Source organism: Suillus subaureus (genome assembly GCF_016647635.1).
Source record: "Suillus subaureus strain MN1 chromosome Unknown BJ212scaffold_47, whole genome shotgun sequence".
In the NCBI taxonomy this organism is placed as follows: domain Eukaryota; kingdom Fungi; phylum Basidiomycota; class Agaricomycetes; order Boletales; family Suillaceae; genus Suillus; species Suillus subaureus.
The window spans coordinates 245,718-260,750 of record NW_024538603.1 but is presented as its reverse complement, the minus strand read 5'-3'; the positions used below and the strand labels follow the sequence as shown (position 1 = coordinate 260,750).

The 15,033-nt window shown below is 42.2% G+C and overlaps 2 protein-coding genes across 2 annotated transcripts; one reads left to right on the top strand and one right to left on the bottom strand.

Annotated features, from left to right (window-relative positions):
- Positions 1-2,263: 2,263 nt before the first annotated feature.
- On the top strand, positions 2,264-2,900 carry BJ212DRAFT_1485977 (uncharacterized protein; the record flags this gene model as incomplete). The annotated part of the gene is made up of 3 exons (XM_041341056.1): positions 2,264-2,476; positions 2,528-2,601; positions 2,654-2,900. 3 exons carry the CDS (start codon positions 2,264-2,266, stop codon positions 2,898-2,900), a joined length of 534 nt encoding a protein of 177 aa, XP_041187724.1.
- A 9,698-nt stretch (positions 2,901-12,598) lies between these two features.
- BJ212DRAFT_1303728 (uncharacterized protein) lies at positions 12,599-13,290 on the bottom strand (the record flags this gene model as incomplete). Its single annotated transcript, XM_041333473.1, has 5 exons — positions 12,599-12,650; positions 12,682-12,871; positions 12,925-12,953; positions 13,074-13,226; positions 13,274-13,290. The coding sequence occupies 5 exons, from the start codon at positions 13,288-13,290 to the stop codon at positions 12,599-12,601; spliced, it is 441 nt and encodes a 146-aa protein (XP_041187723.1).
- Positions 13,291-15,033: the final 1,743 nt, after the last annotated feature.

Below are 15,033 nucleotides of genomic sequence, written 5' to 3'. Positions count from 1 at the left end.
GGCAAACCAATGGATCTCCTCCTCTGGACCCAACAATGCTGACCAGAATTGCACAGTTAGCAAACCTGTCATCCTCAGATAATCTCAACCATATCCAGAATCTTCTGGCTGTTTGTCATATCTCACAATCCAGACTTACATTCCATAATATTCCCACACCTTCCAAGCCTACATCTAGACCCCATATCCAACTCATTGCCAGATCTCCTTCCGCTGTGTGCTTCACATCTCAGTAGGATTGATTCCACTCCAGATTTACCCCTGAGCTCTGGACCTCTGGATCCTCACTGCTAGCCTGATCCATACCACCCTATCCTGTCCACCCTATGTGCACTCCATCTAGCAAGACATCCAGACTTCACCTTGTCTTGGATTCAGGACTATATCCACCTCATCATATCCCAGTCCTGTATCTACCTCACCTTCCAGATCCTCAGATCTCTGGACCTCCGGATATCAACCATAACTATCTCTGGATGTATTCCTGCCCTCTGTCCAATATCCTGTGCCTATCCCCATTTAGACATCTCTGCCTTTCTGGTGTTTGGTTACCTCTTCTTCCATCTTGCTTATTGATCCTTGTATGAGTCTTCATCTCTAAGTTCATTTAGTTATGTGCTGTCTTACTTACTAATGTGTTTCCACATGCTCAGTACATAGCCTTGCTCCTTTGCTTACTGATTCCCTCAGATAGTCTCCAGTATATAACCCCTGTAGATACTCCTGTAGTTTCCTCAGTTTGAATATCATCTTAGATCTTGTTTTACTTGCCCAATCCTCTCTCAGACTTTGGTTCACCTAAGTCTGTCCTATCCATCAGGCCTAGGGATTGATTCCCTAGGCTGGAGCTCCACCTTTCCAGCACTTACCCTCTTTCTGGACTTAGGTCCAATCCCTGTCACTCCAACTCTACCTTAGGGTAGTCTACCTCTGTTTGTTTCTACATCATATAGAGTCTGATGTAGCCCCTATTCCTTCCATACCTTCAGACGTCCTATCCTCCTGTCCTCCTAACCCTTGGACGTCCTGCCCTCCTGTCCTTCTGTCCTCCATCATCCTGTCCTCCTGTCCTCCTGTCCTCTGGACCTTCAGACCTCCTATCCTTCTATCCTGTTTTCTGTAGAAGTATTACCTTGCAGTGGGAACTCTCCTGAGCACTTCCTGTGTTCCTCTGGAACTCTCCTGTGCTCCTCCAAACATTTCCCATGCTCCTCCAGAAGTCCTCTAGCACTCTACCAGAGTAGCCAGCCTCCGGAAGTCCTCTGGACTTTGTTGGACCATCATTGGACCTCATATGAAATGAAGGGTCCATACTTGGGTAAAGGGCACAGCATATGAGTTAAGGCCAAGCCCCTCTGAGTCAATCTCTCTCTCCCTTGAGCAGCATGGTTCTTAACACTATTATCCAGAAGAAAACATGCACCACTCTCAATCCTACCTCTGCACAAGACCTCACTTTGCAAAAGCTGATCTGCAAGTGCCAGACTAATAATGAAAACAGCCAATATATCTCCTTTATCTCCATGCTAGACAATATCCAGTTGGCATTTCATTTGGCTTTGTATGCTCTTGATTATTCCACCATTGCCTGTCTATTGACTTAAGTCTGTCAATTGGTTTTCAACTTTCACCCAACACTAGCTTTACCCAGCTGGAGAAAGATATGGGGCTATCCAGGGGGTCAGTCTCTGATATGTCAAAGCAGGGACAGCATCTAGCCTTTATTGCATGTGCTGGTGGGCTGTGTCTTTTTGTTTTCTTTCGGATGTATTAAGATTATCATTATCAGGGACACCATATATTCTGCTACTTATAGCAGTAGCAGGAATGGCTGGACAGCTTATTCATTGAAGCAAGGTGACTCATGATATGGTAATCATCTTTTCAAAGATTCTTTATTCTCCCAAAAGTATGTAATGTTATGATGTCATTTGAATAACTGCTCAGCCTACATAGTGTGGACCAAAGAAGATGGGACTGTAAAGCATGTGGCTACTATAGTCAGGCTCTTGACTAGAATACATGTTCAGTCTCAGTCTCAACTTTAATTCCTTATCTTTGCAAAGGGGCTGGACAGCTGCTCTAAAGATATCATTTTAAACTTCTTAGACATATCAGCATGTGATGATTTACTATCTACTCTCCCTTTCAAGTACACTTTCAAACTTGCGATTGATGGAGTCATCTAAAGATCTGATTTCTTCCAGTACATATAATCTTCCCAAACAAGACTTAGATATATGGTGTCCTTTACTGTCTCCTGATGTTTCTCTCTCCCAACTACCTCTCTTCTATTAATCAATCTTCTGTGGAGATGGCTGACCGTCAGCTTGTAAAGATTAAGTCACCTCTTTGCATGAGTGCTTTTGGTCCATCTCCTGTTAATAAAGAGAATTATTCCTGGTGGACTGGTCAGGAGAGACAGAAGGCTATGAAGACTACCAGGGTCATTGATCTATGTGATATTCAGCCCAAGGTAAGCTATCTTGTATAATGTTTCCAATCCAGCACTAAATTTTGGTATTAGATGAATGAACTCTTTGCTGGTGGCATTAGAAAAGACGGTCAGTATCTACACATCTCTCATGAATTCATCCAACAGTAAGTTTACTTACTCTAATCTATTCTCATATATTCATGGGAATGCTTTCAGCCAGGATGTCAAGTTTGTTGACAAGGATGGGAAGCTCCTAGGTCTTTTTATCTCACAAACTTCTCCAATCATCAATGACCATCTCAGACAGCTCAAGGATTATCTTAATTTGGAGATGCCTAGTCATATGGCCCCTATCGACTCTTCCCTCAACTCAGGTGGAACATTTCCAACGATGCACTTCAACTACTTTACCAGATATGGTGAACAGGTATATATTTTCTCTCTCACATCTGGTACAATCTAATTCACATCCCAGGGAAATGGAGCTCCTACCAGTGTAGAGACTTGCTCCTCTATATCACTGCTACTGGATGACATACCACCCCTTTCCACTGATACTCCGGTTCTGATCCTCTGGATAAGACACTCATGCTATTGCACACTGACATGCGACTGCTGCGTGCATGTGAACACACTTGCATATCCTGCATGCCCACTCTAGGTCCTCCGCTACAGTCCATCCACCCATCCATGTCCTCGCTAAAGTCCACTGGTGCATTTTTATCATACTCTTATCACTCTGACATACCTTCCAGGCCAATTATAGCACTATAAATGTGCAAGCATGGGCTCAAAACACTATTACATACAGATATCGCTACCTACTCACTTCACCTCCATGCAACAAGCATTGCCTAGCACCCAATATAGAGAAGGGACTGAGAGTTTTTTAAAGGACCTTATCCTAGTACCTCCCACCTCTGTGTAGTAGCAGTAGTTTGTGCATTTGAGCCAGTTTGAAAGTACTAAAAATTGGAACTTGCACACTACCTTCATAGATGCAATTGCCTCGATTCTCTCTCCACTGGATTTCATTTCCAGATAGCTCTAGCACCTACACTTTAGACCCCCATTGTGCATGCTCTTGCTTTCTATCACAGTAGCACGCTTCTGTGCATGTCTTCTTCACACTTTGCGCATCCTATAGCGCCCATTCAGTTTTGGAGTCTCCCTCAGTCATTTCAAGGACCTTCTCTCAGTAGCTGTCATTAGGGTCAAGTTCTGTCTCACATCCAGGTCTTGCTTTAGTTTCCCCCATAGTCCAAAGTCCTCACCTTCACTGGTATCCATCCAGACCTGCTACACAAGATGGGCAAATCCCGGGTCAATCATATACAAAGGATTCCCTATGCATCTAGTACCATCCATGCCAATCAAAAGCAGTACTCTATTCTGACAGAGATTGTTGGAGATATATGCAGGCTCATAGCACAGGCAATAGAAAAATATCCTCCTGATGTGTACTCCCAACTTGACTTAGTATGCTCACTGTTACCAATGGGTGAGCACCTGGTCACTGCACCCTATACTAGCTTAGTACTTAACATCCAGTGCAACACTGCCAGTCATTTGGATGCCAATGATGATTCAGTATGCTGTGTCATTTCCTTTGGTCAGTTCAGCAGTGGACAATTTGTCCAGTACAAGACTGGACTTATCTTTGATATTGTGCCAGGTGATTTGTTTATTTTTCCATCTTCGAAAATCACCCACTTTAACCTTCACTTCTCTGGTTTCAGAGGTTCCTTAGTATTACATCCAGACAGACTGACAGATTCTTGGGTGAAGGACAGAAATGGATGGAAGAATCATATGAATACTACTTTCAATCCCTCAATTCTACTCTAATAGGTTCTCCTACAAATTATGTCTGCATTGTCCTTGTCCATATCTAGATGTCAAAGAGCAAAGATATATAAGCAACCAATTCAATTGATTCCCTGGCTTACCAGGAAGAAATATATGACACTTTGGAGGACATTAATTACCCTTCTGGCTCTACCAAAAAATCTAATTGTGGCCCATTGATAAATGACTCTGACATGAAAGGCCAGTCAATCCCTGCACCAGTGTTTGAGAAACCTTCAGTACTTCCAGAGCAGGATTGGAGCTTGTTGATTGCAAAACTGACACTGAGTGCTGGAAAGCTTGGGTGAAACCCTGCAAAAGAGAACTAGTGGAAGAAACCCAGCATAAATTTATTGTTGATATCCTAATAGCACTTGTTTCCCAGAATGCCATAAGTTATCATCCCAGAATGACATTTTGATCAGCTAATCAAATGAGAACCATGTCCACTTACCTTGAGAAAACGTGTGCCACACATTACAAAAAACCCAAGGTATCTTTTGGCTTTCTTTTTGTTCTTATTGAAGTAACATCTATGTGTTTTGAAATTTGTGTTATAACATGTTTTGAGGCTGACTTGCCTGAGCTTTACCTTTTTCAGTTACTACATAACCAAGTCTCTCAATTCATGAGTGCCAACACAACACTGTTTACAGTGCCGAGTTATAATATCATGCCCACAAATAGTTCTTCCCACACACTAATCATAGTCTGAGAAAGTCCAGTCCACAATTATTATGTGAGGATGAATTCTTGTCAGTCAGTCAGTCTAGAATGAGTGTTGTGGCAATCTCATATATAGAAAGTCAGTCAGCTCAGTCAATTAACCAACTAACCAACTTATAATATTAACTACAAGACTTGTGCATCAGCAAATCACTGGGTTCCTTAACATCTCCTTATCCCAACTCATCTGCCTTGATTTGCATAATAATAAGATGTAAGAAAGCTCATTCACACTTAAAACAAGGAGAATAAGGAGGTCATGATTCTCAAGGTGGATAAATCAGAAAAGGCAGCCAAGCATACTATTATTCAAGACCTGTAATGAGAAAAAAAAGTAAGCTAAGGGAAAAAAATAAGGAGGTGGATGAGTCAAAGGACAAAAAGTAACAAATGATATCAAGGCAGTTCACGAGTGTAAGCAGGTCCAAAAAATATAGAAAAATGCATGATAAGTGCAAGTGGTAATTGTGTGAAGTTCAGAAAGAAATGAGTGTACATTGGCATTCAATGAGAAATATACACATCTCTCACATTGCCTCTAGTCTTGCCTGGGCTGTTTGCATGCACTATGTCATATGCCATTCCAGACTCTCAACTCTAAATCCACTTCTCTGGATATCCAGATCTAAGATCCAGATCTCAAATGATCTGATCTATATCTTCCTTCCGGAATCCAAACCCTATATCAGCACCCAACCCCATTTAGACTTCCCCTGTCTCTGGACTCTGGTTAACCATGTTTCCCTTCTGATTATTGATCCATTACATACATTTCATTTCTGGTGTTCATTATTTGTGATCTGTCCTACTTACTAATAGACTTTGCATATGCTTCATACATAGCCTTTATGTTTGCTGATTGATTCCTATACGATACCTACAGTATATAAACCTCCTGTAACTCTCAGAAATACTCCAGTTCAAATATCATCTTAGTTCCTGCTCATTCCTGTGTCCTCCAGACTCGAGACAAGTCTCTTGTCATATTCTGAAGTCTTAGGATTGCATTCTAGACTACATTTCCAACTCTACCTTAAGGTAGTCTATCCTCTGTTAGTTTCTAGTCTGGACTTCGTCCAGATTAGTCTTATCTGCTTGGCCAAGTAACATCTGGACATTCACCAGATTTATCTCCTGTTTCAGATCTGGACATCTGTTGTCCACCCTAGTCAAATCCTGGAAAATCCAGACAACTGTTCTAGCCCCCAGAAATTAAGGGCACATACTCGGGAAAGGGGCATAGCATATGAGCTGAGGCCAAGTCCTTGTGATCTGACCCCCTTGAGCATGTGACCTTAACACATCACTTGTGAACCAAAATTCAGATGTATCATGCTGCATTTAACTCTGATCATATCTCACCTTTAGCACCATCAGCACTGATCATCCACCTGGTGTCAAAAATCTCCAATATGCCATTCTTTGATAGAACAGCCATCACAGCCTCATCAGACTGCCTGAATGAGAGCAGTTTGGTGCCCATCTTAACAGAGTATAAGTGAGGGTGATAAGCATCAGGGCTGATGCAAGGCAGCAGCTCTTGTAAACATGAGTCAATAAGAGAAACAGCCTACTGGTGACACCCTAATACTTAAACCCGACTTGCATGGATGAACCTTTCTGCATTTGCCATTCAATGACTTTGAACCAGAAGTCATGTGATGCATGGGAAACCTTGAAAATGCAAATTTGCCCAAGTACTCCTTGTGTGCCCCTAGTGTCAGGAGCAGAAAGGAATTGGCAGAAGTAGGCAAAAAGTATTGTGAGCTCTTTTCAACTATGTTTCTACCATGGCAAAAATAGTTCTGACTACTACATTGAGGCTACACCTTCTGATGTCAAAAGTGCATTGATATTCCACCCTGATGCACTCTTTGAGCCTTGACTGAGTACATCAATCTCTTCAATGAAGCCAGTTGGCGTGACACCTTTGTCAAACCTCTCTAGCTCACTCCAGTCAATGATGCCGCCATCCAGAATGTCTGGTACATCACTGGCAACCAAACTACCACCTGCCCCATCATTGTCTTGCAGCTGGTCAGCTTCCCATGTGTTCAGCCTGTGTTGGTTACACCATCACAGGTCAGGTTGTGTGGGCATGGTTTTTGGCAGGGTTGCATACATTTTAAAAATGTCAAGTGAACTCTGCTGGGTTGAGCCTGTGAACTGAGCCTAGGAATTGAGCAGCCCTAATGTATCAAGATTTGTCCAACAATTAGATGCCCCTGAAAATTTGAAGTTTTCACCAGTAACAGAATGTCATGACAAAACTTCAAGTTTTGTCTGCAGATAAAATTAATTGCCTGGTCATCACCCACCCATTGCCCACCCATCACTCAATCATAGCCTGCTCATGGCCCAAACTCATTACCTGGTGTAGTATGGCAGTGTATTGTCATGTCTGGCTATTCAGGCCTTCAGGAAGTGAGTTATGGCACATTTTTGTACATACACACTATACAAACTATGTCAATAACATACCACTAATGCCCAAAGGTTTTTCAATAAAGAATAAATCATTGCCTGTGCCCATTCCTCATCACCAACTAGCCCAGAAACCTTCATAGTAGCAACCTCCCCTATTTCAGCAGGCATGAATGGACATAACCTTTCATCTCCCAGGAACACAGCACATGAGAACTTGAAGTGCAGCACAGAGTGACTTCAAAGTATCCCTGATGACTTCTATTGTAGAAGTAGACAGATCTGTACATAGGTAGGTTGAGGTGAGTGAGAGGAATATAACAATGAGGAGGAGAAGTGACAGTGAGAAGGAGCTGGCTGCATGAACATTATATGGAGTCAAGATTTAAATCCCTCTCACACATACTGTTTATAATTCTGTCACCCTTGGACATTTTAGAAATGAATGATGCATTGGATTCCAGGACAATACAAGCCAGTATGAGCTGCTAAGTGGAAGAAAAATCAACCCCCCATGTATACTGGACATGAGTCCCACGTCTGTTCAGAAGTGCTAGCTTGCCATCCTGGCACCAGTTCACACGTCTGACAGTAGTTAACCAGAACATGACTATTGCTGGGCCAAAGAGTCAGACAAGGATGAGGGATCGGATGAATTTGTTGGCACCTCTTAGCAGTATGAACTGCTGGGTGGTTGAGACTGGAGCAGGTTGTGGCCTGCAGAGTGGTGAAGTCCAATGGTCAAGAATGGCCTGAGGTAGTCCCCTGAGAAGTACTTTACTGACCCTAACTAGACATACATGACCATACATACAGTGGCTCAAAAAACTGTCTGCATGTTTTGACATTTTTCACTATCTATGATATTGTGTGAGAACAAACAAATGCCTCAAGGACATGCTTATAGCACATTGTAGTATGGCTTCAGGGCTTTCATTTGAGCCCTACACCGTGGGAATAGGTGGAGATATGGTGGAGACATAAGGCTTATAAAATGATGACTCATGTGAACAGTTTTTTGAGTGTATATTAAAACTATATAAATCATTATTTATGACACCACAAAAATCATGCCACTATTATATAAATTATGAAGTGGTGTCATTATGTTATTTTATGACTATATCTAACTATATAAACCAGAATGTCTCATGTATCATAGTCATGATCACCATGAAAGCCATCTCCTCTGCTCAAAGAGATAATATCCTCTCTCTGTCTTATGCTGGCCTCTCTGCTCGCCAAATTTCCTCTAGAACTGGAGTATGCAAGTTCACTGTGGCCAAGTTTATCAAAGAAAGCCACCCAGACAAGGAAAACTCTTGTTGAGGATGTCCATCCAAGCTTATCTCTACTGACAAAAGGGCTATTATCCAACATATCACTACAGGAAAGGCTGATAATGCTGTCCAAGCCACCCATTATATCAATTCCACCATCACTACCCCTGTCTCTTCACAAACTGTGAGGAATGTTCTCAAGGCAGCTCATCTCAAGGCAGTAACAAAGAAGAAAAAGCCTCTTCTCTCCATCAAACATAGGGAGAGAAGACTAGCCTTTGCCTTAGCTCATCAACACTGGACTGTAGAGGACTGGAAGCATGTTATATGGTCAGATGAGACCAAAATCAATAGGATTGGGTCAGATTAGAAGGTATATGTATGGAAAAAGAAGGGAGATGGCCTAACAGACAGAGAGGTTAATGGGACTGTCAAGTTTGGAGGAGGTTCGTTAATGGTATGGGGCTGTATGGGATGGAATGGTGTGGGAATGCTTGCTGAGGTTAAGGGGAAGATGAATGCTTGCTGAGGTTGAGGGGAAGATGAATGCTGAGCAGTATGTGGACATTTTAAATGACCACTTGCTGCCTAGCTTGGCAGAATCAGGGATTGATGAAGAAGATATCATTTTCCAACAGGATAATGATCCCAAGCACACATCTAGAAGAGCTAAGGAATGGTTTGAGGAACATAACATCAATGTTCTTGACTGGCCAGCACAGTCTCCTGATGTCAATGTCATTGAACATCTCTGGGGAACACTCAAGAAAAAGCTTCAAGCCTATGAAAACCCCCCTAAAGGAGTATGGGAATTTTGGGAGAGAGTAGCAGTGGAATGGGGGAAGATCACAGCTGAGGATTGCCAGAAATTAATTGAGAGTATGCCTAGAAGGATAGAGGCAGTAATTAAAGCCAAGGGAGGTCATACAAAATACTAGAATACCTGGTTATTATTGTAAAATACTTAAGTCAAAAAACTGTCTGCATGAGTCACCATTTTGTGAGCCTTGTATCTCCACCATATCTCCACCTATTCCCACGGTGTAGGGCTCAAATGAAAGCCCTGAAGCCATACTACAATGTGGTATCAGCATGTCACTGAGGTTTCTATGTATTCTCACACAATATTGTAAATAGTAACAAATGCAAAAACATGCGGACAGTTTTTTGAGCCACTGTACAGTCATGCCATGTGGAGGGGGGGGAAGACCATGGGAGACGTTGAACCAGGGATTAGTGAAGGATTTGGAACATTCAAGGCAATGAAATTGGGAGAGAAAGGTGTGGACGTGGCCATACAAATAGTCATGCTATAGGGAAGAAAGTGACTCAGAGCATGACAAGGAAGAAGGTGGAAGGACACCTATGACGACAAGCTCAGCAGTACAAACTGTTGAGTCTGTGTGTAAGAAAAAGTTAAGGTAAAGGATGAATGGACTTGGAACTTTGGCAATGAAAAAGCACAACAATGCTAGATAATGTATGTTTGGGATTTGAAAGTGCACAACAATGATAAATAATGTTAATGTATTATGTAATAATTCCACAATTCTACATGTCCTTCCTGCACTTCATTAGACTTACTGTAGTACTATTTCCATCCCCTGGTGTGACTGTATACCATCAAGTCCTTCTCCCTTGGCTATGGCACAATGATTTGTATTGTCATGTCTTCCTTCCATTCACCTGCAACCAACTTTGTCAGGGTGGCCATCGACACATGGTGAAGCTTTCATCACCTGGAGCTTAATGGTTTGTACCATCAAGCTCATAGCCTGAATCCTTGATGACCTTCTGATTGACCAAATCTTTGGCTACTCCCTGCTTTGCGGTCATTTTGCTCTAGAACAATTGTCATGTTGTATTTGGTCACCTGATTGTCCTCCAAACTTCAATTGGTCATATTGTCATATTCCCTTCTCCCCATCATTTTTCCCTGTCATTGTCATTACATGACAGAACACTGTACTATACAAATTTACCCTTGCTTAAATTTATCCTCAATCTAAAGAGTTGTGCCAGCCATTTATCGCTCTGCAATGCAATACATATATTCCTCGACTTCTTCAATTCAAGTTTAGTGGTCTTCATCCACATATTCAATTAAAACCCCACATGTCACTTCAGAGTCCACCCTCTATTGTTATGCTCCACTTCCACTTTTCACGCTGACCTCCATTGTCATCAATCCCTTATAATCCCAAGATTCAGTCTGCACTTCTTTTCCACCCACCTGTCACATTAAATCAGTTTGTACTGTTGCACACTTCCCTCGCTCTCACCTGCTTTCTCCGTTGTCTACCATATTGTTCCATGCGTCAACCCATAGCTGCTACTAGGTCTAACTCTTTGGTTCATACTGTTGTGGTAGTAATCTGGTCATAGTTTTGGTCTACCATGTCATTCTACAAGTCAACCCAACCCTTCTGACCCTTCCATAACTGCCGACCTCAAAGTCTTTGTGTGTGATGAGAAGGTCTTCACTTCTCTCACTGTGCACTTCCTGCCTGAAGTGATTCCCTACCAGCCTCCCTGGAACCCCTGCAATGATTGTGATTATTCTCCCAATGACAGCAATACACCACTCAGTCCTTGCTGGGTGTATACATTGTGTCCATGGTTTCCTGTTGTGCCTTTGAACCTGAGCTTCAATGGGCCCATCTTTGAATGCCTGAACCATACCAGGTTTTCTCTTTGCACAGAGGTCAATGCACAGGGCAAGCATGTGCTCCATCGCAACATCAGAGAAAGAAAGATGGTATGAGCTTGAGAAGAAATTGATCTAGTGCCAGGAGTGTTTGGATGCTGGGATGTTCATTCTGTGGGAGACTATACTTCCACCTACTCCAGCTACATTTGGGTATCTTTGTTCACATGAGAATGCCAAACTTGCTATAAAGGTTGCACTGAAGTCATGTAACACATTTTTATGTACATAGTCAATTCCTATCCCCATTGCATTATGACTGACATTTTTCTAGTAATTGCCACTGCCTGTACATGGCACATTATGAGTCATTGATATCATGGTTCCAATCGCCCCTGGATGTCTGTCTTGATTGATGACCACGAGTGCCCCATACTGGCTGAATGAGTTCTCAAGTTATTACATTCATTTGTGGGAGATCTGTCAGCCAATGTTCAATGCACTGGAGTGTTCATCTCCTCTGTCCACTGCCCATATTTGAACAGTTCTTGATCCCAATATGGGTCCACTGTGTCAGGGGGGCATCTGTCATTGACTCTATGTTGTGTCACTATACTCCCTCCTGGGAAGCTCTCACCTCTGTGACAGAGGCTCTAAAATGGGGCCAAACACCAGCTGACGGCACCTGGGGCCATACTAGCATATCAGGTCCCCCTGACAATAGGTGTCAGTATCTGGATGTCAGAGAAATGCAACCAAACACTAGAAGTTTGTGAACCATTGTAAGCACTTCACAAGTTCTTCTCTATTGACAAGCTCTCCTGGGTGTGTTAGACTCTGGACACCTGGGTGTTTATTGGGCCCAAAATGATACACTGAACTTGCTTTGTCCATGTCATTCCAGAAATGTTTGATGATCAGTTTAGAAATTGTGAGCATGGGCTTGGTTATACTTGTTGTGTAGGACTTTTTCTTGTCAGCACTGGCAGCCATGTATTTGTTTGCATTTATGACTATCATGCAGAGAGCAATGAGAGGCCTAGTGAATAGCCCTTGTGATAATTTTAAGATGGTCTATGCAGGGAGATAGATGCATTACTTGTGCAGGAAGATGCTCATGGTAGATAGAGGATCATTCACTCCAGTGTCTTGATTGAGTGTTCATGCACTTGGTTAGTGAGGAAATTTCCTTTATTTGCATCGACATGTCAAGATAGCTCAACCTCATGCATAAATTCAAAGTTTAAACAGTGAGCTCCCTTGGAAAATGAGGCTGTTGGCATAAAAGCTGCATGGTACTGTCTGGGAGGTTGACTCACAATAAGTCCCCCTCCAGAAGAGTGACCACCTCCATATCCTGGTTGGCCTTGACCTTGTTGCATTTTTCAAGAAGATTTGTTAGCTGTAAGGAATGTTCCAAGAATGTTGTGTGCAAAATCTTGTTTTTGGGGAAGGCCATAATCCACATTTTTTTGCCCAGTACTGGCTGGACAAAAGTGACACCTCTGTCTGAGTCATGGTGGAAATTTGTCATGACCCCAGGGTGATGGGCCAAAGCCCACCCATTGAGGAGGAAATTGTCAGGATGGACCTTGGTGCCAATCAGGTAGTTAGCTGTGGTTTGATTCCATCCATGAACAATACCATGATTGAGTTGTTTAATGAAACAAAGGTTGAGAATGATAATGTCAGGGGACAGACATGTGCTCACCACAAGTGTCCTGGGATTCCCGCTCCTGTATATGGAAGGTTGAGGATGAACTGTATCATGTTTGGGTTGTCCAAGTTGCAGATGAACTCTTCAATTGTTCCCTCAACTTGGGGGTATGTGTAATCCCTTGTGCATTCTTTGATGTCTGTTGTACTGTGTAAGATTGATTGCAAAGCAATGTATCCATAAAAAAGACTGACTATGTATAGAGACACATGCATTGGTCTGTTGGAGTTGGAGCTTCCACTTCTCATGTGATTTTCATTGGTCATTTCTATTTTTATCCCTGAGGCATTGTGCTTCAATGGGGTCTGACATCTTCTTCTCACACCATTTTCTTTTGCTCATGGTATCCTTAGACTTTGGAGAGAGGTGAGACAGTTCAGGATACTTGACTTGATGCAGCATTGTATTGAACCATTCAATGTTGGAGTAATGTATGGTGATCTAGAGATTAATAGCTAGGGGCCCAGAGAGAGATCCCACACCAAAGTCAAACAGAGCATTCAACACAGAGATAGGAAGATACACAAGGCCAGAGTCAAACAAAGCATTTGACAAAGAGAGAGAGAGAGAGAGAAAACAGATCAAATACTGCAGTCAAATGAAGCATTCAATGTTGTAGAAATGGATAATTGTATGTCAACACAGAATTACTGGGTTAAGATACAGCTGTTCAAAAGTACAAGGGACATAGTTAGTTGACAAGTAAAGTGTTAATCAATGAATATGGGGAAGGTCACATATTACATAAGTTGCCACTTAAGGTGGGTTTAGATCCACATCAGCAAATCACTGAGTTCTATTTCATACCTTATAAACTACTTAAGAATAGTATTAAGGGTGGCCAAGCAACATAAGGCACTGTTTTTGCAACTATTCACATCTCTGACTTGATGATTACATTTTTCTTGTCGTCCAATTATACCACCTACACTAGTTATATTCCAAATGTCAGAAATAATGTATGCAATAGCTACCAGTTGGACATTTGATCAGGTCTCACACAGTAGACCTACTGTACTTGTCAGCATTTGAAGTGCCCATGGCAGGCCATTGGCTGGCCAGGAAAGAAGACATGGCAGTTGGCAGCACCACATTCATATCTATGGCTTTTTCTCACCACGTGACAGATGGCTACTGCACTGTGATTGGTGAATCAGATCAAAGCAGATTACACTGTACTACACATCCAATATCATTGGAACTTTGCTCATCCTCTTCACCTTCTGCATCCAATTCAACAAGCTTGTAAAACTCCAGCTCATCATCCAGGGATGTCATGCCTATCCTCTCTGTCAATTTCATCCAGGTATCATCCAAGAAATTGAACAGTTGTTGTAGCATGATTTATTTGAATGCTAGGGTTGACTTGCCATGTTCCTGGAAATTGATTATTGAGTGCTTTGGCAATTGATCTTCCATGGTGTTCCAAGTCTCAATGGTGCCAGAATAGTTGTCAGGGTAAGTGGATGGTTCAAGGTTGAACTCAAAACCATGGAGGCTATATATGAGTTGCATGAAATCAAAATCTCATCTTCTATCTGTGGGGACAGGGAGAAATAACTGCCCCTTGGATCAGGGTGGGTTCTGCACCTATTCATAAGAAATGTTCATCAGTGCAAATTTATTAGTGAACCTTCCAGGCCTCCAGTGACTGACCTGACTGACCTCTGACTGATTTGACTGACCAAGCTACATATGGCTATCTCAATCTTACATCATTCACTCAGAGTTATCTGGACTGACTTGTCAGACTGACCCTTAAACTATATATGGTGATCTCAGTTTTACATGATCATTTCAACTGAGAGTTATCCAGACTGACTTGACTGACCTTCTACATATATTGGCTATCTCAATCTTACATGATTGTTCACTCAGAGATTTCCAGACTCACTTCACTGACCTTCCACATATATTGTGATCTCAATCTTACATGATCATTCAACTCAGAGTT